At 44.3% G+C, this 24,311-nt stretch overlaps 1 protein-coding gene across 1 annotated transcript in view; it reads left to right on the forward strand.

Moving 5' to 3' along the window:
* LRP1 (LDL receptor protein 1) overlaps positions 1-24,311 on the forward strand; it is a 704,914-nt gene that overhangs the window by 662,239 nt on the left and 18,364 nt on the right. Inside the window, exons 69-78 of the mRNA XM_069324493.1 lie at positions 2,105-2,262; positions 8,921-9,005; positions 9,663-9,820; positions 10,164-10,257; positions 12,777-12,853; positions 17,370-17,471; positions 18,706-18,966; positions 20,123-20,268; positions 22,400-22,514; positions 23,450-23,632. Coding sequence (XP_069180594.1) covers positions 2,105-2,262; positions 8,921-9,005; positions 9,663-9,820; positions 10,164-10,257; positions 12,777-12,853; positions 17,370-17,471; positions 18,706-18,966; positions 20,123-20,268; positions 22,400-22,514; positions 23,450-23,632 — 1,379 coding nt within the window. The remainder of the gene's footprint in view (positions 1-2,104; positions 2,263-8,920; positions 9,006-9,662; positions 9,821-10,163; positions 10,258-12,776; positions 12,854-17,369; positions 17,472-18,705; positions 18,967-20,122; positions 20,269-22,399; positions 22,515-23,449; positions 23,633-24,311) is intronic.

Below are 24,311 nucleotides of genomic sequence, written 5' to 3' on the forward strand. Positions count from 1 at the left end.
TGGAGAGTGTAGGGCCTTGTGTTGCATACTTGCAGGAGAGTGTAGGGCCTTGTGTTGCATACTTGCTGGAGAGTGTAGGGCCTTGTGTTGCATACTTGCTGGAGAGTGTAGGGCCTTGTGTTGCATACTTGCTGGAGAGTGTAGGGCCTTGTGTTGCATACTTGCTGGAGAGTGTAGGGCCTTGTGTTGCATACTTGCTGGAGAGTGTAGGGCCTTGTGTTGCATACTTGCTGGAGAGTGTAGGGCCTTGTGTTGCATACTTGCTGGAGAGTGTAGGGCCTTGTGTTGCATACTTGCTGGAGAGTGTAGGGCCTTGTGTTGCATACTTGCAGGAGAGTGTAGGGCCTTGTGTTGCATACTTGCTGGAGAGTGTAGGGCCTTGTGTTGCATACTTGCTGGAGAGTGTAGGGCCTTGTGTTGCATACTTGCTGGAGAGTGTAGGGCCTTGTGTTGCATACTTGCTGGAGAGTGTAGGGCCTTGTGTTGCATACTTGCTGGAGAGTGTAGGGCCTTGTGTTGCATACTTGCAGGAGAGTGTAGGGCCTTGTGTTGCATACTTGCTGGAGAGTGTAGGGCCTTGTGTTGCATACTTGCAGGAGAGTGTAGGGCCTTGTGTTGCATACTTGCTGGAGAGTGTAAGGCCTTGTGTTGCATACTTGCAGGAGAGTGTAGGGCCTTGTGTTGCATACTTGCTGGAGAGTGTAGGGCCTTGTGTTGCATACTTGCTGGAGAGTGTAGGGCCTTGTGTTGCATACTTGCAAGAGAGTGTAGGGCCTTGTGTTGCATACTTGCAAGAGAGTGTAGGGCCTTGTGTTGCATACTTGCAGGAGAGTGTAGGGCCTTGTGTTGCATACTTGCTGGAGAGTGTAGGGCCTTGTGTTGCATACTTGCTGGAGAGTGTAGGGCCTTGTGTTGCATACTTGCTGGAGAGTGTAGGGCTTTGTGTTGCATACTTGCTGGAGTGTAATTACCTAAGTGTAGTTACAGGATGAGAGCTACGCTCGTGGTGTCCCGTCTTTCCAGCGCTCTTTTTCATATAACGCTTTGAAATTACTGACGGTTTTGGCCTCCATCACCTTCTCCCCTAACTTGTTCCAACCGTCTACCACTCTGTTTACAAAGTGAATTTTCATATATTTCTCAGGCAGCTTTGTTTCGTTAGTTTAAATCTATGACCTCTTGTTTTTGAAGTTCGGGGTCTCAGGATTCTTCCCTATCAATTTTATTGATTCCTGTTACTATTTTGAACGTAGTGATCATATCGCCTCTTTTTCTTCTATCTTCTAGTTTTTGTATATTTAATGCCTCTAACCTCTCCTCGTAGTTCTTGTCTGTCAGTTCTGGGAGCCACTTAGTGGCATGTCGTTGCACCTTTTCCAGTTTGTTGATGTGCTTAAGATATGGGCACCATACAACCACTGCATACTCCAGCTTTGGTCTAATAAAAGTCGTGAACAATTTCTTTATTTCTCCATTCATGTATTTAAAAGCAATTCTGAAGTTAGAAAGTGTGGCATAGGCTCCTCGCACAATGTTCTTAATGTGGTCCTCATGTGAGTTTTCTATCTAGAACCACCCCTAGATCCCTTTCTTTGTCAGAATTCTTTAAAGATTTCTCACATAATTTATAGGTTGTGTGGGGTCTATGTTCTCCTATTCCACATTCCATAACATGGCATTTATTCACATTAAATTCCATTTGCCAAGTGGTGCTCCATATACTTATTTTGTCCAGGTCATCTTGAAGGGCATGACAATCATCTAAGTTTCTTATCCTTCCTATTATCTTAGCATCATCAGCAAACATGTTCGTATAATTCTGTATTCCATCTGGTGCATCGTTTATGTATACAATGAACATTACCGGTGCAAGAACTGAACCCTGTGGTACTCCACTCGTGACATTCCTCCAATCCGATACCTTGCCTCTGATTACGGCCTTCATTTTTCTGTCAGTTGGGAAATTTTTCATCCATGTTAGAAGCTTGCCTGTCAGTGTGGGCCTTGTGTTTGTGTTGCATACCTGCTGGAGAAAGTGTGTTATGTAATGAACACTCATGTGATCATGCTTGGTTAGTAATATTCAGTTTCTGTTCATTTTTAGGGGATCAATGTGAACAGTGTAAAGATTTGCATTGTGAAAATGGTGGAATTTGCCGGTTGAAGATGAGGGATGGCAGAGAAGAATCGTTTTGCTCCTGTTCTGACGGCTATTTTGGATCAAACTGCAGCAACAGCTTATGTACGGGTTACTGCAAGCAGGTAATTATACTTCAAGTTGTCAGTAATTATTCTTTTGATGAATGGTTTCCAACTTGTCACGGACACAAAATCTCTTAAACTTATTGAGGCCAGCTACCTTTTTTTTTTGGGGGGGGGGGTATATTTCTGCACGGGCCCTAAGCCTCTGGCTGGCCCACTAATTGTTGCTTGTTTCTGTTTTACTTGGGCGGAGTATGAGTATTTATGACTCGTATGGTCGCTTCAGTAAGATTTTGCCATGTGTGTTTAACAACTTCTGCTCTGTTGAAATTGAATTGAAATTGAAATAAGTTTATTGAGGTAAAATACACACAAAGGGATGAGGTAGCTCAAGCTATTCTCACCCCGTTCAGTACAACGTGTTAATACATACATACACACATCACAAACAATAAACATATTACCAAACATTCTGAGAGAGAAACATGTACATTTCCTCTTCTTCTGCTCTGTTGAATCAAAGTTGAAATCTTAATGGGTTTGTAATTGTGCACTGTGTTAGATAGGCCAGCTACTGATCTTCCAGAGGATACAACCCCACAATAGTTGTCTAACTCCCAGGTACCTATTTACTGCTAGGTGAACAGAGGCATCAGGTGAAAGCTCCCCCCCCCCAGGCCAACTAATGGCCCCTCCCCCTTATACTAATGGCCCCTACCCCTTATCCTTAGGAGGCAAACAACAACAGTTGCCTTACTGCCAGATATGTCTTTACTTCTAGGTGAACAGAGCCATCAGGTGAAAGCCTCCCCCTCTCCCCAAGGCCAACTAATGACCCCCATCCTTATCCTTAGGAGGCAAACAACAACAGTTGCCTTACTGCCAGATATGTCTTTACTTCTAGGTGAACAGAGGCTTCAGGTGTAATTAAATGTGCCCAAACAGTTGTGTTCTGCAATTGAATATGGAACTTTTTGATAACTTTGACCACTGCATGTTTAAAGTAATATGTAATCTTCATCTTGTATAAATTTACACTAAAAAATTAATAATCACTGATGATTTCAGGCAGTGTAATTTCCTAAATGTATCCCTCAGTCATCACTATATTAGTGTAAGAATTCTTGCCTACTAAAATCTTGCTTGTTGTTTTGGCTTCCGTCTGGACATTTAAACCTTTGTGGTGACTTTGTGGAGTGGTGAGAGTGGCTCCTTGTACCTAGCCTCACTGAGACCAACTCCACCCCTACAAGTCACACCGGCCCTTGTCAGTCCTTAACAGCCTTGTACCTAGCCTCACTGAGACCAACTTCACCCCTACAAGTCACACCAGCCCTTGTCAGTCCTTAACAGCCTTGTACCTAGCTGCACTGAGACCAACTCCACCCCTACAAGTCACACCGGCCCTTGTCAGTCCTTAACAGCCTTGTACCTAGCTGCACTGAGACCAACTCCACCCCTACAAGTCACACCGGCCTTTGTCAGTCCTTAACAGCCTTGTACTTAGCTGCACTGAGACCAACTCCACCCCTACAAGTCACACCGGCCCTTGTCAGTCCTTAACAGCCTTGTACCTAGCCTCACTGAGACCAACTCCACACCTACAAGTCACACCGGCCCTTGTCAGTCCTTAACAGCCTTGTACCTAGCTGCACTGAGACCAACTCCACCCCTACAAGTCACACCGGCCCTTGTCAGTCCTTAACAGCCTTGTACCTAGCTGCACTGAGACCAACTCCACCCCTACAAGTCACACCGGCCCTTGTCAGTCCTTAACAGTCGTGTACCTAGCTGCACTGAGACCAACTCCACCCCTACAAGTCACACCGGCCCTTCTCAGTCCTTAACAGCCTTTCAAAGACCAGAGGCCAAGACCTGCCCAACCTCACTGGGGCACAGCGAGCATGGAACTAATTATTACTTCCGCTGAAGAATCAAACCCCAGAAAGTAAGTGAAGCAAGACGTTGCACGCTTCACAAAAAAGTAAACAATCACTATACCAAATGACTTATCAAATTTAATTTACTCAGGTAAATTCAGGTAAATTCAAATGATCCACATAATTGCCAAGTCATCCACTCCATAGTAGCAGCTGCCCATCACCAGGTGACAGCATAATGGGAGCTGCTGGTTTACCCCGTCAATACCCTTCAGTCATTTGCATGATGCCAGCCTTTGACTCTTCCTTGTGGGGGACCTATTTGCTTGTGTATCATTATTTCCTTTTGAATTTGCTTGACATGGATGTGTTTATAAGCCTCACTTGTTGTGTGGTCTCCGGAAACTGTTCATCTTGAAGTACAGGTGCTTAGGACAGCCCTTCCCAAGGTGCTCGCTGGTGTTGCCCCTGCTCTAGCTGGGTTACTTCCCTGGTGGGTTAGTGTTCATTCCATAGAGGCTGTTCCCCTGTGGAGGGTGAATCACCATGAGTAGTAAAAGGGTCTTTTGACTCCTCTGCAAGGCTATGAGATTGGGAGGGTTTTGTGGTGTCATTGTTAAGGAATGCACTAGGGTTTGTGTGCTTGTACATGTGGCATACCGCTGGTGCATTTCGCACAACACGTTTTTTTTGTGGGGGAGCGCCTACGGCTCCCTGGATCTTACCGGGCTGATATGTATGTGTTAGACCGTTGCATCAGTTGATTGGAGTTCTTACTTACCAGCGACCACGAGCCAGAACCTGGCCCCCCTCAGAGAGGTAAGAGGAGCAATGGCCTATGGAAACCTCCATGTATTTGGAAGTATTCCATGTCTACCATCGACCTGGGTCGAAGGTAGACCTGCCCGGAAAGGTTGTGCCAGGGCTCAGGATTCCTTTAATTGTTGTAAGCCAGTTGTGCCAGATTTGGGGCTGGCACCACCTGCGGAACCGTCGGCATCTGGTCGGTGCAGTGATCGCTCTGAGCATTGGTTGGGCTCGTAAGGGTTGTCGGCCCTTTCGTGGTTCTCCCTGTTGATGGGGTGATGGGGGAAAGGCTCGCGCTGTTTGCTCTCTCCTGGTCCCACGATTCGTGGGCATTTCGGATCGTTTCCTCCAGCCTGTGGTAGTGTTCGGTGGTTCCTCCTCCTCCGGGGAGTTTGGGGCTGGCAAGGCAGGCCTCTTTCCCGTGCATTCAGTTGGGTCATCTTAAAGCGGGTTCGTTTGGGCGTGGTCGAAACGACGCTGTCCCTCAGGTAAATTTCCCGCCTGTTTCCAGTTCCAAAACGGGACTGTGCGGATCTGCAGTTCATTCTGGACTTGTCCCGTCTGAACCTCTGGGTCTTTTGCCCTTCCTTTCAGATGACCACTCTATCCCAGGTCTGGCTGCTTTTGGCAGCTGACGCTTGGATGGTGTCCCCTGGACCTCTGGGAGGTGTATTGGCATGTCCCGATTCATCTGGATTTCAGGGACTGGCTCGGTTTTGTCGTGGGGTGACAGGCTTACCATTTTTGTTCCGTTCCATTCGTCTTGAATCTGGCACCTCGCATGTTCACACGCCTTACCCGGGTCGTGGTGACCCGTTTGCGTCTGTTAGGAGTTCGGGTTCTGGCTTACCTTGACGACTGGCTGGTCTGGGCTCCCAGCCAGGCTCCCATGTCTGCTCACCAGGGATTTTGTTTTTTCTCAGCTAGCTGGGTTTGGGTTCTTGGTGAACTGCAGGAAGTCCCATTTGGTTCCCTCTCAGGTTCGGACTTGGCTGGGGCTTGTGTGGGACTATTGGACCGCTTCCATGTCTCTTCCTCCTGTATCGTTGCTGTGGCTGCGATCTTGCCTTCAACTGTTTTAGGAGGGCACTCGGGTCATGCGTCGGTTGTTCAAGCAGCTGTGCAGGAGTCTGAACTCTGCTGTGCTGGTCTACCCGTCGGGTCATATCTGGCTTCGGCAGCTGTTCTGATTCTTTCTGGGACATCCTTTCTGCCTCTCGCGATCGCTGGGTTCGGTCGGCTGCTGTGTCACTGCCGTCCTCTTCGGGTTTTTCGGGGTTCTGTGCCATGGCACTTTCCCGAGCACTCACTCGGTGTGTTCACAGATGCCTCGTCTCTCGGCTGGGGTTTTGTGACTCGGTGCTGACCAGTCCGGCCAGGGATGGTGGGGTTTGTCTTTCCATCAGGTTCACAGCATGGTGTGGGTGTTCGTGGTGGTGTGGTATTCGCTTCAGAGGGGTTCATGTCGCTCGCGGATCAATAATCCAGCTCCATTCGGACTGCTCCCATGAGGTTCATTGTCTGAACTCCGGAGGTTCGATGGGGGCTGGCTTTTTGGTGGCTGGTCACTTCGGGTGACTCATCTGTTGAGTTCTTGGGGTTTGACTCTCCTGGTGGTTCATGTCCAGGGAGTGTGCAACATATTGGCGGACGGCCTGTCCCGTTTCATTCTCCTTCCACAAAATGGATGGTCAACGCTGACTCGTTCCATTGACTCTGCCAGACATTCGGGTGCCTGGACATGGACCTCTTCGCATCAGCTTGGTCGAGGCATTTTCCAGTATATGTGGCACTCTTCCCCAACTGCGAGGCCGTCGCGATCGATGCCTTTCGGGTGAACTGATCGAAGTGGGGTTATCTGTACCTCTTCCCACCGGTTCGGTTGTTGCTCCAAGTCCTGGCTCGCTTGGAGATTTACCAGGGGAGTGTAGTCCTGTTGGCGCCTTGGTGATGGCCGGCCCAGCTTTGGTTTCAGGCTCTGCTTGCTTGGTGTCTGAACCCAAGGGTCTTCCCGTGGCACTGCCTCTTTCAGCACGTCTGTCCAGTCCGGTACGTGGCTGGTTCCATCTTCTCCTCTGCTCTTCGTGTCTGTTTTTTTTTTTACGCAGATTTATCACCGCTTGTATGGTGATCAGATGGCTTCTTTGATGGTGTCCCACCTGCGAGTTTCATCTCGATGGCAGTATGAAGTTTCCTGGCTTTCCTTTCGGCAATTTTTGTCTCTTTGTAGGTTGTCTTTGATTTCTGATCGGGTTGTTTTGTCCTTTCTCTCTTGGTTGTTTTAGGACCATCATCTTATGCCGAATACTGTCACCTCGTATCATGCGGCGCTGGCAAAGCCGCTTCTGCTAGCGTTCGGGGGTGGATGTCACTTCTGCTCTGTTCCGCAAGCTTTCTCGGGTGTTGTTTCACCTCCGGCCTGCTCATGCACCGCCTGAGTCATCCTAGTCTTTAGACCGGGTGCTGTCTTTTCTCTCTCCTCTTTGGTTTGTGGTGGCCCCTTCGGTTCAGCACTGCTTTTCTAAGGCTCTTTTCTTGTTGCATTGTATTGGTTACCTTCTTGGATATGTATGGTTCTTGCTGGGTTGTAGGGAATACACAGATGATCACTTCAGTAGTTTATTGTGTAAGATAACAAGGTATATATCTGGCCCACCAAGGTCCTACCTACTGAGGTCTGTGAGGTACTGACTGGTCACCAGAATGGCTGGTACAAGCTCTCTGTAGAGAATGACATCAGAGGCTTATTTGATTGTGATTGGCTATCCTCAACCGTCGTAAAATTAGAGTACTAACAATTTGCTTCTGGGGGTTGGGTCAGGGGCGCTTCATGCTCGCTTCCGGTGCAGGGGTTTCTGCTCTTTCGGTCCTGGTGGTCAGTTTGCTCGTTTGCAGCTGTCTCCTTCTTTTCTGGTGAAGAATAAGACTGCTGCTTTCTAGAGGGGTCTTTGGGTTGTTGATGCTTGGTTTATTCAGCCAGGATTGCATCATCTTGTGTCTGGTTGCAGCTCTTGCTGTTACTTGTGCTCCATGGTCTACGTGGCAGGGGATGCGCTTTGGGTTGATCCGGTTCCCCTTCTTCCCTGTTCCAGGGCATAGGTCTCGCAGGTCGTCCACAGGATTATTTGGTTCAGCCAGCCTGTGGTCTATCCCTGTGCACACGACGTTCATAAGTTCGCGGCTTTGGTCGCTGTTTTGGTAATATGTTCTGGGCTGACATTTAGGCACAGGGCTTTTTGAGGTCGAACAGGGTCCTGGCTGCACGGTACCTCGTTAATGTTCCTGGCCCTTCTCGGCGGTGTGTAGCCTTGGGTCGCAGGTTGCAGCCAGTTGAGGAGCAAGTGGCGGCTGCCTCCTGCGTAAGTTCCTCTTTTTCCTTTATCTTTGGTTAAGTGTCTTCGGGAAGCAAAATGAGCTCTTCACAGAAAACTAGCATTGAATGTAATGAAACTCCATTTTCTGGGTGAGACCCAGAGGGTCCTGGCATCCCTCCCTTCCTCCGGTCGGCGTTTTTTTTTTTTTCGTTTTTGATATTCGGCCTCTGAACTGGGGTTGGGCAGCCGGCACGGAAGGTCTGGGACTCCCCCCCTCCCCCCCTCCTCCTCCATGCCAGGGAAGGGGGAGTTGCACAGACACCAGCTGTGGTGACGTCATGCTTGTTTACCGATTGGGGAGTTCTGTTTACTCGCTCGGCTTTCGGTTAACAATTTTTCACCAGCTGCAGTTTGTTTTGGGATTCTTACCTTTCTGGGTGCCTGACCTGGTAGATGGCAGATATAGACTGCTTCCAACTACACAGGGGGTGTCTATAGACCATTGCTCCTTGTGCCTCTATGAGGGGGGGGCAGATTCTGGCTGGTGGTCCCTGGCAGGCATTAGAACTCCATTCGAAGGACTGTTGCCACAGTCTAATACTTGCATATCAGCCCAGTAAACTCCGGGAGCCTTTGGGGCTCACCCAGAAAATTGTTTCATTACATTCAACGTTGGTTTTATAAAATGTTTGATTTCTTACATAGTGTTCTTTGCAGGGGTCTTGCAGCATAATGCACGACAGACCTCAATGTACGTGTCATAATGGCTGGTCGGGAAGAATCTGTGATAACTGCACTGATAGTAAGTAAACTCATTAAAACATACATCCATCATTGATAGTAAGTAAACTCATTAAAACATACATCCATCATTGATAGTAATTAAACTCATTGAAACATCCATCCATCATTGATAGTAAATAAACTCATTAAAACATACATCCATCATTGATAGTAATTAAACTCATTGAAACATCCATCCATCATTGATAGTAAATAAACTCATTGAAACATACATCCATCATTGATAGTAAATAAACTCATTGAAACATACATCCATCATTGATAGTAATTAAACTCATTAAAACATACATCCATCATTGATAGTAAGTAAACTCATTAAAACATACATCCATCATTGATAGTAAGTAAACTCATTAAAACATCCTCCATCATTAATAGTATGTAAATCTTTTCTTGTATGTAGTTAAGAATTTATAAAGTTAATACTATACCAATATTTAATAGTTAAGTTTGGAGCTGCAGAGGAAATTTGTTAAATTTGTTGACTTTCAGACTGTAGCGAGAAAAACTTTGAAGCTGTACGTTGGGATGGAACCCTCTTCCCTGTTCTCTTCGTACTGCTTCAATGTTTTTTCATCAATATGTAACATTTTTGTATTTCATTGTTTCAATTTCATACTGTACTGCTTGTAACACAGCTTGTATATTGTAACAGAAGCAGCTTGCGAGGACCCGTGTGCTGACTTAGTGTGCGAGAACGAAGGCAAGTGTACCATTTTCCCCGGCCCACCTCGCCAGGCTCAGTGCTCCTGCGCTCCGGGATACCATGGCAAACACTGTCAAGTATCTATCTGCAACAAGTTTTGCAACAATGTAAGTTCTGACCTCTTACACACATACCCTTCTCTCAATTATCAAAAGATTGCATAAACATCAGTACAGTGATGTATTGCCACAATCATATATATTAGACTTTTAATGAAGTTGATTCCATTAACTGGCAATAACTTACTACAGTATAATAAATATGATAAATAGCACTGATTTATAAGTAAATTGTTATGAGTATTTATTAGCATAAATGTCTTGTGATTTCTTTATTACTTACTAATACTGTACTACAATTATTTCTGGGGTTTTACTAACAAAAATATATAATTATTATTCATACCATGTCTGTAATATTAGAGGTCTAATTGACTTTCGTGCCTTTCAGGGATTTTGTAAAGTACGTCGGGGTTTCCCAACATGCGAGTGCGATAGAGGCTGGTCAGGCCCCCGATGTAATGTTCCCAACTGTCAGGATGGAGGTAAAACTGTGCTTAATATTTGTCTACATAATTCTTAGATACACATTTAATATTAAGCGCTTGCATGTGATGTCACATGGCAACTTTTCTGTGACATCATGTGATAGCTCTTGTATGTGATGCCACATCACAGCAATTGCAACATGACAATACACATCATTAACTCCTTAGCTGAACAAGTCATACAGGGATGATTGCACTGTATCTCACTACACAGCACATGTCATACAGGGACGATTTAAAGTACCTCATAAGATTTAAAAGTCCTGCACATACACGTGGTTCACACTCGCTTCTCTGGGGCTCTAGTAATCAGACACAATCTTGGGTAAAAATTGTGGGCATTGATCCTGGGTGTGAAGGCTTTAGTAGTAGTGAGAGGGCAACTGTATTCACCTAGTTGTACTCATCAAGTTGTACTTGTGGGGGTTGAGCTTTGGCTCTTGGCCCTGCCTCTCAACTCAACTGTGGGTAGTGCATGCTGCAGCAGCTCACAACACTGCTGTGCAGTTTGTACCAACACCACTTAATTATGAAGAAATAAATAATTGTTATTATTTGGCAATGATAGTATCATAGAAGATTCTAACTTTGATAAAGACGATGTACAAGATTCAGATATCGGTAAACACAATGCTGGTTATGGTGTCGACAGCGCGAGGCAGACATTCACAGCACCAGTTTCGTGCATCTACGCCTAATGAAATGTAACCATGTTCATTTAGAAAATAAACTTGTGGACAGTTTTTAATATTCATGATATGGTGTCCAGGAAACTGATGATAATTGTGTGTGTGTGTAATTACCTAAGTGTAATTACCTAAGTGTAGTTACAGGATGAGAGCTACGCTCGTGGTGTCCCGTCTTCCCAGCACTCTTTGTCATATAACGCTTTGAAACTACTGACGGTCTTGGCCTCCACCACCTTCTCACTTAACTTGTTCCAACCGTCTACCACTCTGTTTGCGAAAGTGAATTTTCTTATATTTCTTCGGCATCTGTGTTTAGCTAGTTTAAATCTATGACCTCTTGTTCTTAAAGTTCCAAGTCTCAGGAAATCTTCCCTATCGATTATATCAATTCCTGTTACTATTTTGTATGTAGTGATCATATCACCTCTTTTTCTTCTGTCTTCTAGTTTTGGCATATTTAATGCCTCTAACCTCTCCTCGTAGCTCTTGCCCTTCAGTTCTGGGAGCCACTTAGTAGCGTGTCTTTGCACCTTTTCCAGTTTGTTGATGTGCTTCTTAAGATATGGGCACCACACAACCACTGCATATTCTAGCTTTGGCCTAACAAAAGTCATGAACAATTTCTTTAGTATATCGCCATCCATGTATTTAAATGCAATTCTGAAGTTAGAAAGCATCGCATAGGCTCCTTGCACAATATTCTTTATGTGGTCCTCAGGTGATAGTTTTCTATCTAGAACCACCCCTAGATCTCTTTCTTTATCAGAATTCTTTAAAGATTTCTCACATAATATATAGGTTGTATGGGGTCTATGTTCTCCTATTCCACATTCCATAACATGACATTTATTAACATTAAATTCCATTTGCCAGGTGGTGCTCCATATACTTATTTTGTCCAGGTCTTCTTGAAGGGCATGACAATCATCTAAATTTCTTATCCTTCTTATTATCTTAGCATCATCAGCAAACATGTTCATATAATTCTGTATACCAACTGGTAGATCATTTATGTACAGAATAAACATCACTGGTGCAAGAACTGAACCCTGTGGTACTCCACTTGTGACATTTCTCCATTCCGATACATTGCCTCTGATTACTGCCCTCATTTTTCTATCAGTCAGAAAATTTTTCATGCATGATAGAAGCTTACCTGTCACCCCTCCAATATTTTCCAGTTTCCAGAACAACCTCTTATGTGGAACTCTGTCGAAAGCTTTTTTTAGGTCCAGATAGATGCAGTCAACCCAACCATCTCTTTCCTGTAATATCTCTGTGGCTCGATCATAGAAACTGAGTAAATTCGATACACAGGATCTTCCAGATCGAAAACCATACTGTCTGTCTGATATTATATCATTTCTCTCCAGGTGTTCTACCCATTTAGTTTTGATTAGCTTTTCCAATACTTTCACTATTACACTTGTCGTGTGTGTGTGTGTGTACTCACCTAGTTGTGCTTGCGGGGGTTGAGCTTTAGCTCTTTGGTCCCGCTTCTCAACCGTCAACCATTGCCTACCGACAATGCCATGGATACTCTGGATAAGGTAAGATCTCAGACGTGCAAGATTGTCGTCCTACCAACCAGTTGATCATGGATGCTCACAATAAGGGAGGATCTCAGTTGGGTGCCAATTAGTTTTTAAATTATTGTGAGCATCCTTGGCCTGGCTGGTAGGGCAAGTGTTGTACTGTCAGGTCCTGAGATTGAATCTTTGATGAGCTAAGTGAATGTGAATGATAGGCTCTTATACCAAAAAGTATGCCATTCTATTTGTTGTCATTTCATAGAAAAGTGATGTTATTTTTTTTTGTGGCAAACAGGTGCTAACTGTGGGTGTCCTATTGGTTACCATGGACCCAATTGTGACCATTCTGTGTGTGAAAACTATTGTCTGAAGGTAAGTCATTTGATTGTATTCCACATGTGGCATTCATTTATTTTATCTTGAACATTACTTAATCATGGTACTTTTAAAATGGCTTGATATAATTTCAATGTGTTATTATTCATAGTGTATGGAGAATGTGTGTTTAGTACTTGGAGTCATATAATTTCTACTTCAAAATTTTTTGTTAAGTATTGCATGATTTTATTAGATTGTAAAAAGAGCTTGGAAAGTATATGTATGAGAAAATCAGTGTATGTATGTATGTATGTATGTATGTGTATATATATATATATATATATATATATATATATATATATATATATATATATATATATATAATATAATATATATATATATATATATATATATATATATAATATTATATTATAATATACACACGGTATATATAATGTAATGCCATGACTATGGGCCAGAACTTGGCCCCCTCAAAGAGAGGCATGAGGAGCAATGGTCTATAGAAACTCCCATGTGGTTGGAAGCATTCTATGTCTGTCATCTACCGGATCTGACACCCAGAAAGGTAGGCGCCCCAAAACAAACCCCCGTTCTGGTGAAACTATTGCTACTGAAAGCCAAACGAGTGGACAGAACTCCCCAAACAAATAATAGCAAATGAGCATGACATCATGTCGCAGCGCTGCTGTCTGCGTAATATCCCCCTCTCTACCCGGGAGAGGGAAGGGGGAGCCCCAGACCCTCACCCCTGGCGATCCACCCTTAAGTTCTTAGACTGGATGTCAAAATACATGAAAACGCCGCCGACTGGAGGGAGGGATGCCACGGAGCCTCCGGGACTCGCCCAGAATATGGCGTTTCATTAATTACATTAAACGCTGGTTTTCTGGGGGAGCTCCGTCGGCTCCCCAGAGCTAACTACCCAAAGACAAGGAAAAACAGGGACTTACCCGGGTGATGGTCAGTCCTCACTCCTCAACGCAAAGCTGAGACAACTGGCTGCAACTGCCAACCCAATACAACGCAGGCCCTATGAGGTCCAGGGACATTGACAAGGTAGCGAGCGGCTAGGACCCAGTTTGACCTCCAAAACCCCTGTGCCCGAATGTCAACTCAAGACATGTTGCCAAAGATGGCAGCCAAAGCCGCAAACTTACGCATGTCGTGCGCACGAGAATAGACCACAGGCTGGCTAGCCTTAACAATCCTGCGGACAACCTGGGAGACCCAAGCTCGGGAATAGGGAAGAAGGGAAACAGGATCAACCCACAGTGCAATCCCAGCCACCGAAGCCGTGGCGCGCAAATAACGGCGGAGAGCTGCAACCGGACACAAGACATGGTGCACCCCCTCGGTGTAGGGGCCTCGTAGCCTGGTGGATAGCGCGCAGGACTCGTAATTCTGTGGCGCGGGTTCTATTCCCGCGCGAGGCAGAAACAAATGGGCAAAGTTTCTTTCACCCTAAATGCCCCTGTTACCCAGCAGTAAATAGGTACCTGGGAGTTAGTCAGCTGTCACAGGCTGCTTCCTGGGGGTGGGAGGCCTGGTCGAGGACCGGGCCGCGAGGACACTAAAAAGCCCCAAAATCATCTCAAGATAACCTCAAGATATCCCCTGGCCTGACCAACCAAGCATCAACAACCCAAGGACCCCTCTGGAAAACAGCAGTCTCATTCTTCGCCAGAAAAGGAGAAGACGGCTGCAACCAAACAAACCTGCCACCAGGACCAAAAGAGCAGGAACCCCCCTTTGCTGGAGGAGAGCATGAAGCTCCCCGACCCGACCCCCAGAGGCCAATTCCAACAGGAAAAGAGCCTTGGAAAAACAATCCTGAACCAAAGGGGCCACCACAAGCCGAGGAGAAGAGAGGAAAGAGAGCACCCGGTCTAAGGACCAGAAGGGCTCAGGCTGCTCAGGCATGAGCAGGCTGGAGGTGAAACAACGCACGAGACAACTTGCAAAACGGAGCAGACATAACCTCAATACCGAATGCAGGCTGGAGCGTCTCTGTCAGCACCGTACAATAGGAAGCAACAGTATTCGGCATAAGGTGACAGTCCAGAAACAACCTCAACAGGAAGGACAAAACAACCCTATCAGAGACCGAAGTACACCTACACAGTGATAGGAAAACTGGAATGACTGCCGGGAAACCTTATATTGCCACAAGATGAAGCACGCATATGAGAGACAACAATGAAGCCACCTGCGCCCCATACAAATGGTGATAGACTTAAGTCAGAAAGACCAGACGCAAAGACTCAAGGAGAAGATCGAACCAGCCTCGTAACGGGCAGGACCGATCTCCTGAAAGAGGCGGAGCTGCGGGAAGACCCTCAGGTTCAGACACCGAGCAAGCAGTGACTGAAACCAAGGCTGGGCTGGCCACCAAGGTGCCAAGAGGGCTACTCTCCCCTGGTAAGTCTCCAAGCAAGCCAGGAATTGGAGCAACAGCTGAACCAGGGGGAAGAGGTACAAGTAACCCTGCTTCACCCAGTCCCGCCTGAAGGCATCGACCCAGACTGCCTTGCAGTCGGGGAAGGATGCCACTTATTCCGGGAGATGCCTCGACTATGCCAACGCAAAGAGACCCACTTCTGGAGGTCTGAACATCCAGCAGAGTCAACAGAATGAGTCGGCGTCGATCGTCCATTCCATGGACAGGGGAATAAACCGGGACAGGCCGTCCATCAGGACATTGGACACTCCCTCCGAACGTGAACCGCCAGGAGACCCCTGGTGGGTATGTGGGCCTGTGGGGCGCTCCAAGCAACAGCCTGGTCGACCAAACTCTCACAAGTCAAGCCTGGCCTCAGGCCGGGCTTGGGGAGTAGAAAAACTCAACCCCATCAAGCAGGAAACCCAAACCCCAAGAACTCGGCAGACGAGTCACCCGAAGTGACCAACTCCAAAGAGCCAAGGATTGCATTGAACCTCCACGGTTCAGGCAATGAACCACCAGGGAACAATCTGAATGGAGCCAGCCCATTGATCCGTGAGAGACCCCGCATCCTCCGGAGCGACATCCACACAGCCGCGAACTCCTACACCATGCTGTGAGCCCGATGGAGAGACGGAACGCACCACCCCTGGCTAGCCTGGTTAGCACTGGTCACAAAGCCCCAGCTAAGAGACGACACGTCCGTGAACACATCGAGCGAGGGCTCGGGTAGGCGCCGAGGCACTGAACCCTGAAAAACCCGAAGAGGAAGCCGGCGACGCAGCAACCGACGCAAGGACCCCGGACAGACAATAGCAGGAATGCAGACAAAGCAGAGCCGCTGGAGGAAGAGACAAGGAAGCAGGTCGAGTGTCCCACACAAGACCTAACTAAGACCGAACCTGAGAGGGAACCAGGTGGGACTTCCACCAAATCACCAAGAACCCAAACCTGGCGAGCTGGGAAAGAACCAAATCCCTGACGAGCAGACATGCAGACCAACTGGGAGCCCAGACCATCCAGTCGTCGAGGCAGGACAACACCCGAACACCTAAAAGACACAGATTGGCCACCACGACCCGGATGAGGCATGTGAACACGCAAGGAGCCAGGATGAGCTCTCGCGTGTTGGCAGGTTGTGCCAACACGCGAGACGCGTAGCGAAAAACCGCGACACCACATCCTGCAAGATCGGTGCAAACAGCTTGAGCAGCCGAGACCAAGACACCAGACCTGGGAATGGCCCAAAGTGCCTCTATGTCCTCCGCAAGCCAATCTGAAGACAGCTCCCGAAGGGAAAAGAAAAGCAAGACCGAAGCCAACAAGCCATGAGCGGTGGCTTGTTGTGCCAACCAGGCACTTTCAGTGCCTGGTTTGGTCGATGGCAGACATAGAATGCTCCAAATCCCATGTGCATTTCTATAGGCCTAGAACTCCATTCACACTGATGCCAAAGTCTAATGAAATACATATCAGCCTGGATAGCTTCGGGGAGCCTACGGGTCTCACCCAGAAAATGGCGTTTCATTACATTCAACGCTGGTTTTATGAAGTGGCAAATCAAGGGAACGGGCTGTCTAACGCGCAGCAGCGTCTAGTGGGCGGCAGCTCATGGCTAGGACAAGTAGGAGATGACTCTTTGGTTATTGAATGAGAGCTGTTTTTAAAGTATGTATATGTCAAGTACCAATTTGTACATTGTAAGGACATTAGTTTACCTGCAGTGATAGACAAGCATACTGTCTTTGCAATATAAAAGTGCGTGTGTATTGAAATACACATGAAGAAAGTACAGTGCATTTTGGAATTCCAACAATTCTCTGGTTCCCATGTATTATGAAGCTTGGGTACTGTATTTACTGGGTAGTTTTTGGTCTGGCCAGTACTGATGATATGAAATGATTCTTATGTTACATGACTTTCCAAGCTCGTTACAAAATTCAGTTTTGCATTGACTGTATATGAAACATTTAAAATTTATAGTTGTAAAATAATTGATTTGTATAAATTAATGTTATATCCTTGTAGTTTAGTGCATCGTTTAGTGTGTCTTTCATGTATTATGGCGTTTAGTTGAAGGGTTTGTTGTTTGCATGATTGATGTAACAGGGAGAATGTCAGCTGGCTGGAAAAGAACCAGAATGCAGGTGTCCGCTCGGCTACAGTGGCGACAGATGCCAGAAGAACGATTGTGACCACTTTTGCCATCGCGTAAGTTGATACCTGTTTTGTATTTTGTGTGTATTAGATGTGTTACGGGATTTTTTCATTGGACTCCCAGTTGTGTGCGAGGAAATTTCTTGTGGGCTTCATCTAAATGCAGTAAATTGTGAAAACTAATCGGATTACATTGTTTAACGCATGTTTGTGCACATGTTTGCTCAGGAACGGGAGTCATTTGTACCAACTGTCTTGATATTTTTACTATTTTATCATTAATATTGCACAATATATTAATGTGATTGTTACAATCACATTAATCAATTTCATATTAGTTTAAATATGGTGACTAACCCAAAACCCAACCAGTCCCTAAATCTTGTATGAATAGAGATGGGCCAATATATGTTGTTGAGGTCCAGGTAAAGCATCTAAGAGTGGCTTGGTGCCCGCTGACCAACCATGGTTATAGAGGTCATCCAGCATGGGAAGAGTAGGCAATGTGCATTATGACTCTTGAGAAATGGAGTAGTGTGCTGAACCAGGAAGTGTCATGTAAAACATATGATTTTATGTATGTAAATGCAGTACAATATTCTGATGGTGATGGACAAAAATCAGGTTTCCTAACTGCAGGAAAAATACGGTAATATTGAAAGTTGTTTCAAGTCCAAATATATTCCGTTTAGAATGCATCTTATTTTTCCAACAAAATTTTTACTATACTGCAAATTTCCTTAATTAATGCAACACTTATGAGGACACGTCCTCACATGGAACTGGAATTTGATTGTATGTGATTTGTCATATTATTGATGTAGAAAATGTTAATCCTACTAAACCAGTTTGTGAGTAGTGTTGTCTCCTTCTCATTAAATTCTTGTTATTTTATATTATACAGTAATATCTTAGTGAGGTAAGGAACAGTTACTGAGGGGTATATATATTTGCAATTATTAACACTGCAGTCTTAGCCAGTATGTAATGCAATTATAAAATTGTGTGATATATTACTACAACACATTTGATAATCCTCAAATTTTACTGCAATTTACCTATTAATTTTCTTCACATTTTCTTGCAATGTACTTGTTAATTTTCTTCAAATTTTGCTACAAATTACCTACTTAAAATTGTATGTTAGATTAGGGATCTGCCCGAATGGCTATACGTGTTAGTGACTTAAAAGGATGTAAAAACATCAATGCTGTGTACTCTTACAAACCTAATGTACCTTCCTGTATATATAAATAAATAAATCAAACTCAATTATTCTTGCCATTAGGGTACATGCCGCGTTACTAATGATGGTGTTGTGTGCGACTGTGAGGAAGGCTACACTGGTCCACAGTGTAATGAACCCATCCCTGGCTCAAAGTTGTGTCTCCCGAACCCCTGTGAAAATGGTGCAACTTGCGTCATTATCGACGACAAACAGATATGCAGCTGTGCCAAAGGATACATGGGCACCTGGTGTCAGACGTACAACAAAGACGGCATTGATCCGTGTCTCAGCCTAACCTGCCTTCACGGTGGTGTATGTCAGGTAATGATCTTTTCTCTCCTCTATTTGCTCTTGACAAATTATTAACGCCAGTATAATATTGTTCAAACACCAGTATTGTCTAGATTCTAGATTACAAGAAATTGCATAAGACCTGAAAGTGCTGTATATTATTGGTATTACATACTGTGTATAAATTTTGTTGGTGTACACTCTGGGTTATGTAGAGAAAAGACAAATGTGAAAGATATGAAGAAATATTATTTGGAAACTGCATTATTCAACATCTAAATAATTCATGAATGAAAGTTAAGAAGTTGGGGGGAGAAAGAATTTATTGATGAATAAAGAAGAGTGGAGTTTATAGATGAATAAAGGTGAGTGGAGTTGTTGGATGAATAAAGGGGAGTGGAGTTGTTGGATGAATAAAGGGGAGTGGAGTTGTTGGATGAATAAAGGGGAGTGGAGTTGTTGGATGAATAAAGGGGAGTGGAGTTGTTGGATGAATAAAGGGGAGTGGAGTTGTTGGATGAATAAAGGGGGAGTGGAGTTGTTGGATGAATAAAGGTGAGTGGAGTTGTTGGATGAATAAAGGTGAGTGGAGTTGTTGGATGAATAAAGGTGAGTGGAGTTGTTGGATGAATAAAGGTGAGTGGAGTTGTTGGATGAATAAAGGTGAGTGGAGTTGTTGGATGAACTAAAGTCGTGTAGAGTGATGAACAAGATGTATCGAGTTGATTGATGACATTAAGAGTAGAGTTGATAGGAAAGTGAGGGCAAGAGAACCACAAACATATGAACCTCACTGACATGTGGGAATATTTACAAGGAATATTTAGTTAAGAATACCAAGCAGGTGAGGAGGGGTTCATCAGGCTGACAAAATACTGAGAGAAGCTATCAGGCGAGATAAAGAGATGGCAAGAGCTGTTGAACGGTAATTAAAATGTCGAGCCTAGGTGAATAAAGTCTGTGATTACAGAGAAGAGGGAAAATCTTTATTAAGGAGAAAATTTGAACCTGTTAGCTGTGACTTGTCCACACTTCCTCACACACTTGGCATGTCCGATCATCTTCTTGGCCTTCCTTTCCTTCATAAATTCACTTGAATACACTATTGACCAGTTCATCATCACTTTTGTATTCAACATGATCAAACATCTTTGACGTACATTACAAAGTATTTGCCAACTTGCAGGTACAGTTTGGAATGCCTGTCTGCATCTGTAATCACGAGTGGACAGGTGAAAACTGTGGACTACCGAAAGTGTGTAAAGAGAGCTGGTGCTTCAATGGTGGTATCTGCACCACTAATCCTGACCCTTCCCTCCAACCTATCTGCAGGTGAGTGCGTTAAATCTATTTACTGCTGCTGTCCAGGGTTCGTGCTACTGTTGGCAGTGTAGCTACCGATATCTGAGTGCAATTAGGAGTTGGGGAGGGGTGGTAATGACCACTCAGGTCAACTATAATTTAGCGGAGTAATCTTGGAGTTTAGTGTGTGTGTGTGTGTGTGTGTGTCTGGGACACTTGAATTACTCTAAATATGAGATGAGTAACTCCTTGCTATAATGTTGCTGCTGATAACTGTTATCACTTGGGGTTAATGACTAAGTAATAACAGTTATCAGGTTAATGTTATGGGGTTATTAACCCCATAACTGTTATAACAGTTATGGGGTTAATGTTATCACTTGTCAATCTGGGTTAATGACCAGTCTTTTTGTGGCCAGGTGCCACTTTAACCCATGCACTATGCACTTGATTTATATGACAACCACCTGATGCTTAAATTTACATGACAACCAGCTGGTACGCAAGATTTACATGACAGCCAGCTGGTACGCAAGATTTACATGACAGCCAGCTGGTACGCAAGATTTACATGACAGCCAGCTGGTACGCAAGATTTACATGACAGCCAGCTGGTACGCAAGATTTACATGACAGCCAGCTGGTACGCAAGATTTACATGACAGCCAGCTGGTACGCAAGATTTACATGACAGCCAGCTGGTACGCAAGATTTACATGACAGCCAGCTGGTACGCAAGATTTACATGACAGCCAGCTGGTACGCAAGATTTACATGACAAACAGCTGGTACGCAAGATTTACATGGCAAACAGCTGGTACGCAAGATTTACATGACAACCAGTTGGTACGCAAGATTTACCTGACAATATAAATCTCCCGTGAGCGCGCACCTGCACTAAAATGTGCACACTCTTTTTTTTCAGTTTTCTCACGTTAATTTTCGTGTTATATCATTCATTTTTATATAAAATTGTTTATAATAGAATTCCCTAAAGGAACATATGCATATAAGGTCAAAAAGCCTGGCTTGCCACCCGCAGCAAACCTGAAAATTGGCCGAGTGTTGCCTGTGAGTGAGCACCCATCCGCACACCCACAACACCCACACTAAAATGTGTGTTCTTTTCAGTTCTCTCACGTCAATTTTCCTGCTACATTGTTCATTTTGGTATCAAATTATTTGTAATAGAATTCTCTAAAGGGATATATGCATATAGGGTAAAACAAACAGACGCGTTCCCCACAGCAAGCCAGAAAATCCGCCGAGTGTTATCCGTGAGCACGCACCCATCCTCACATCCACACTAAAATGAGTATACTCATTTTTCTCACCTCAATTTTCATGCTATGTATTTCATTTTGGTATCAAATTATTCACAATCTAAAGGTGCGCATTGTAAAACTAGTCTCCTAATGATGGGAAAAGAAATGGAATTTTAACAAATATTTTAATTTAAATGCAAAATGCATCCTTGCCGGACATTTGTAGAGTTATTTATGTATGCAATATCTGTCGCTGACAGCCGAAAGTGTTAATATTGTTAAATGTGTACCTTGATCTTGGGAAAAAGAGTTTTGTACGATGGTTTACCTTGGCTGAGATGGAGAGGTGAATCTCGCAATAATGGCACCGAATCACGAGCATTCGTGCAGCAGACACCTTAAGGAGGCTGCACAAACCAGATGTAGAGCAGGAACTGCCACGAATATATTTATATTGATTTTATTCAACTTGGGCATTGGGAGCCTCGAACACTCGATCTCCGGCATGTCGCTCTAGTAACTGCCCTACTGGGCTAGCCTTAAAAGGGGAGGATCGCAAGGCAACAAACTACTACTAAATAAATTTGAAGGTATACTTCTCTTTCATTGTGTCTTCCACCCTTCATAGTCTCTTATTTAATGCTATTCTTGTAAGTAATATGCCATACCTTGACAATTTTCATATCCTTCTAAGCTGTAAATGCCAAGACAATATTTCAGCATAAAATTTAGCTGGAAATAAAGCCTCATTAATAATAGGGTGACTTTCGACAAGCCGTCGGTGTTTTATCCCCATCAAGGTCGCTAAAGAGGGTCACCCTTGGGTAAACCTTAGAAGAAACTCTATATCAGCTTGCATATGACGGTACTGTACTTAACAGTTTACATATTTACAGCTGTCCTGAAGGATACACGGGTTTGCGATGCGAGACCGAAGGGGACGTGACCGCAGGCAGTGTGGCCGAGTCGGTGCCCAACATGGCTACAGTTGTTATAGGTGTCTTTGTTGCTGTAAGTTATGTCTTGCTAGTTTTTGTCTTTGTGCTTTCACCTTTATTTGTAGTTTAGAATTATAAGGATTTTGATTTGCTCTGTTAGCAACTACATTTGATCTGTGACCTGTGATTTTGTTTTCTATAACACTGTATTTCACAAACAGTATTTCTCCTGAAGTTTATGGTTATACAAAAAACAAAATGTGTTCACTGTTGGACATAAAAATATGTAAAAAAAAAAAAAAATCATATGCTAGGCAGTCTCAGAGGGAGCCTCATGGTCTCCCTGAAGCTGTCTCTTTGAGGTGACGTCTCCCCTACCATCACATCAGCCATAAGAGTCCTGTGTGACCTACAGGACTCCTGTATGACCACTGCCACAACTTGGCCTCCCCTCATAAACGGGGCCGGGAAAACATTCAGAAAAAAAATGAAGCAATACAGAGAGCTGCAAAGTTCACAGGAAATAAAGCACCAAAACAACCAAACTACTTAAAAAATGATTCATTCAAAAACTAGCACAAGTAGCCATTGCTATGACTGCTCACCTACCCATCAAACTGATGTTTCTTTGGCACCAAACAGTGCCTCTTGACTGAACCCGAACCTTTCTGAACTTTGCTTCTTCATGTAGCACCATGCTGAGGTTTCAAGTTTTCTCCTAGTTTTTAAGCATATTGTTCTCTTGGGAGAACATGTAAATATCTTGAACTGGAGAAGGTTGTATTATGGGAAACTTATGTTCAATAAAATTAATGGATGCAGGCACCCCTTAGAAAAATTTAGTATTGTTAAGAATTTTGTTTAATTCAGGAAGATAACATGTATATAAAATTCTTTTTATTGTAAATAATGCAGGGAATCAACAACATATGATGGATGAATTTTTTAAAATTATGTTTACAAAGAGAGAAATAAGTTATGTATATAATGTGTGAATAACGTTTACAGATAGTGGTGTTGGTTGTAGCGGTGGTAGTTGCGTGGCTATGGCAGCATCAACGAGGAAAGGGCATCAGTCACGTACGTTTAGAGGAGAATGGTGGCACTGTGGAGATGACCAATCCCATGTACCTGCATGCCTCTGATGACCAGGATGATAACCCTAATCCTATCTTCACCCTTCATGACTCGGTAAGCTAGCGTAGTCGGCACCACCCATAGTCCTAGTCTTATTCTTTGTTTACTCCTGCAGTTTTAATTTGTTTAAATCTTGAACAAATAAATTTCCTATCCACAAAAGTGAGCCTCGTGGTAACAAACAAGCACGACCACACCATAATGTCTCTCAAGTGACACATTATTGGGAAGATGGGGCACCATGAGCATAGCTCTCATCCTGTAACTACACTAAGTGACATGCCTGATGTCAGAGAATGTCTTTATTTATCTCAGCTTGAACTGCTACCATAAAACATTTTGTATTAGAGGCTTAGAGCTCTTCTAGCAGGGTCTCTTTGGAGCTTTGTTAAGCTTGCATGCTGCTGTAGCTAAATCTTACGAATTGCACCACTCGTCTAAAACCTATGCTGGCCTATTATTGGGAGTTAGGATCAGAATCTGACACTCTACAAGGCATGTCTTGACAATTATCTTGTAGAGTTAAGAAACCAAAAATCTATCCTAAAGCAAAAAAAAAAAAGGCTCACAAGAAAGGTCAGGCAAAACAAAATAAGCTACTGCTTGAAGAAAGAAATAGAATTTGAGGCAATCAAGGCAAACGATGAGAGCTGTAGGGAAACAAATTTGACTTTGATGCGGTCAACAACCACCAGATGGCAACCCATGTCACCTGGGGGTCCTGGCCAGCCAC

This window comes from Procambarus clarkii, chromosome 14, assembly GCF_040958095.1.
Source record: "Procambarus clarkii isolate CNS0578487 chromosome 14, FALCON_Pclarkii_2.0, whole genome shotgun sequence".
NCBI classification, from domain to species: domain Eukaryota; kingdom Metazoa; phylum Arthropoda; class Malacostraca; order Decapoda; family Cambaridae; genus Procambarus; species Procambarus clarkii.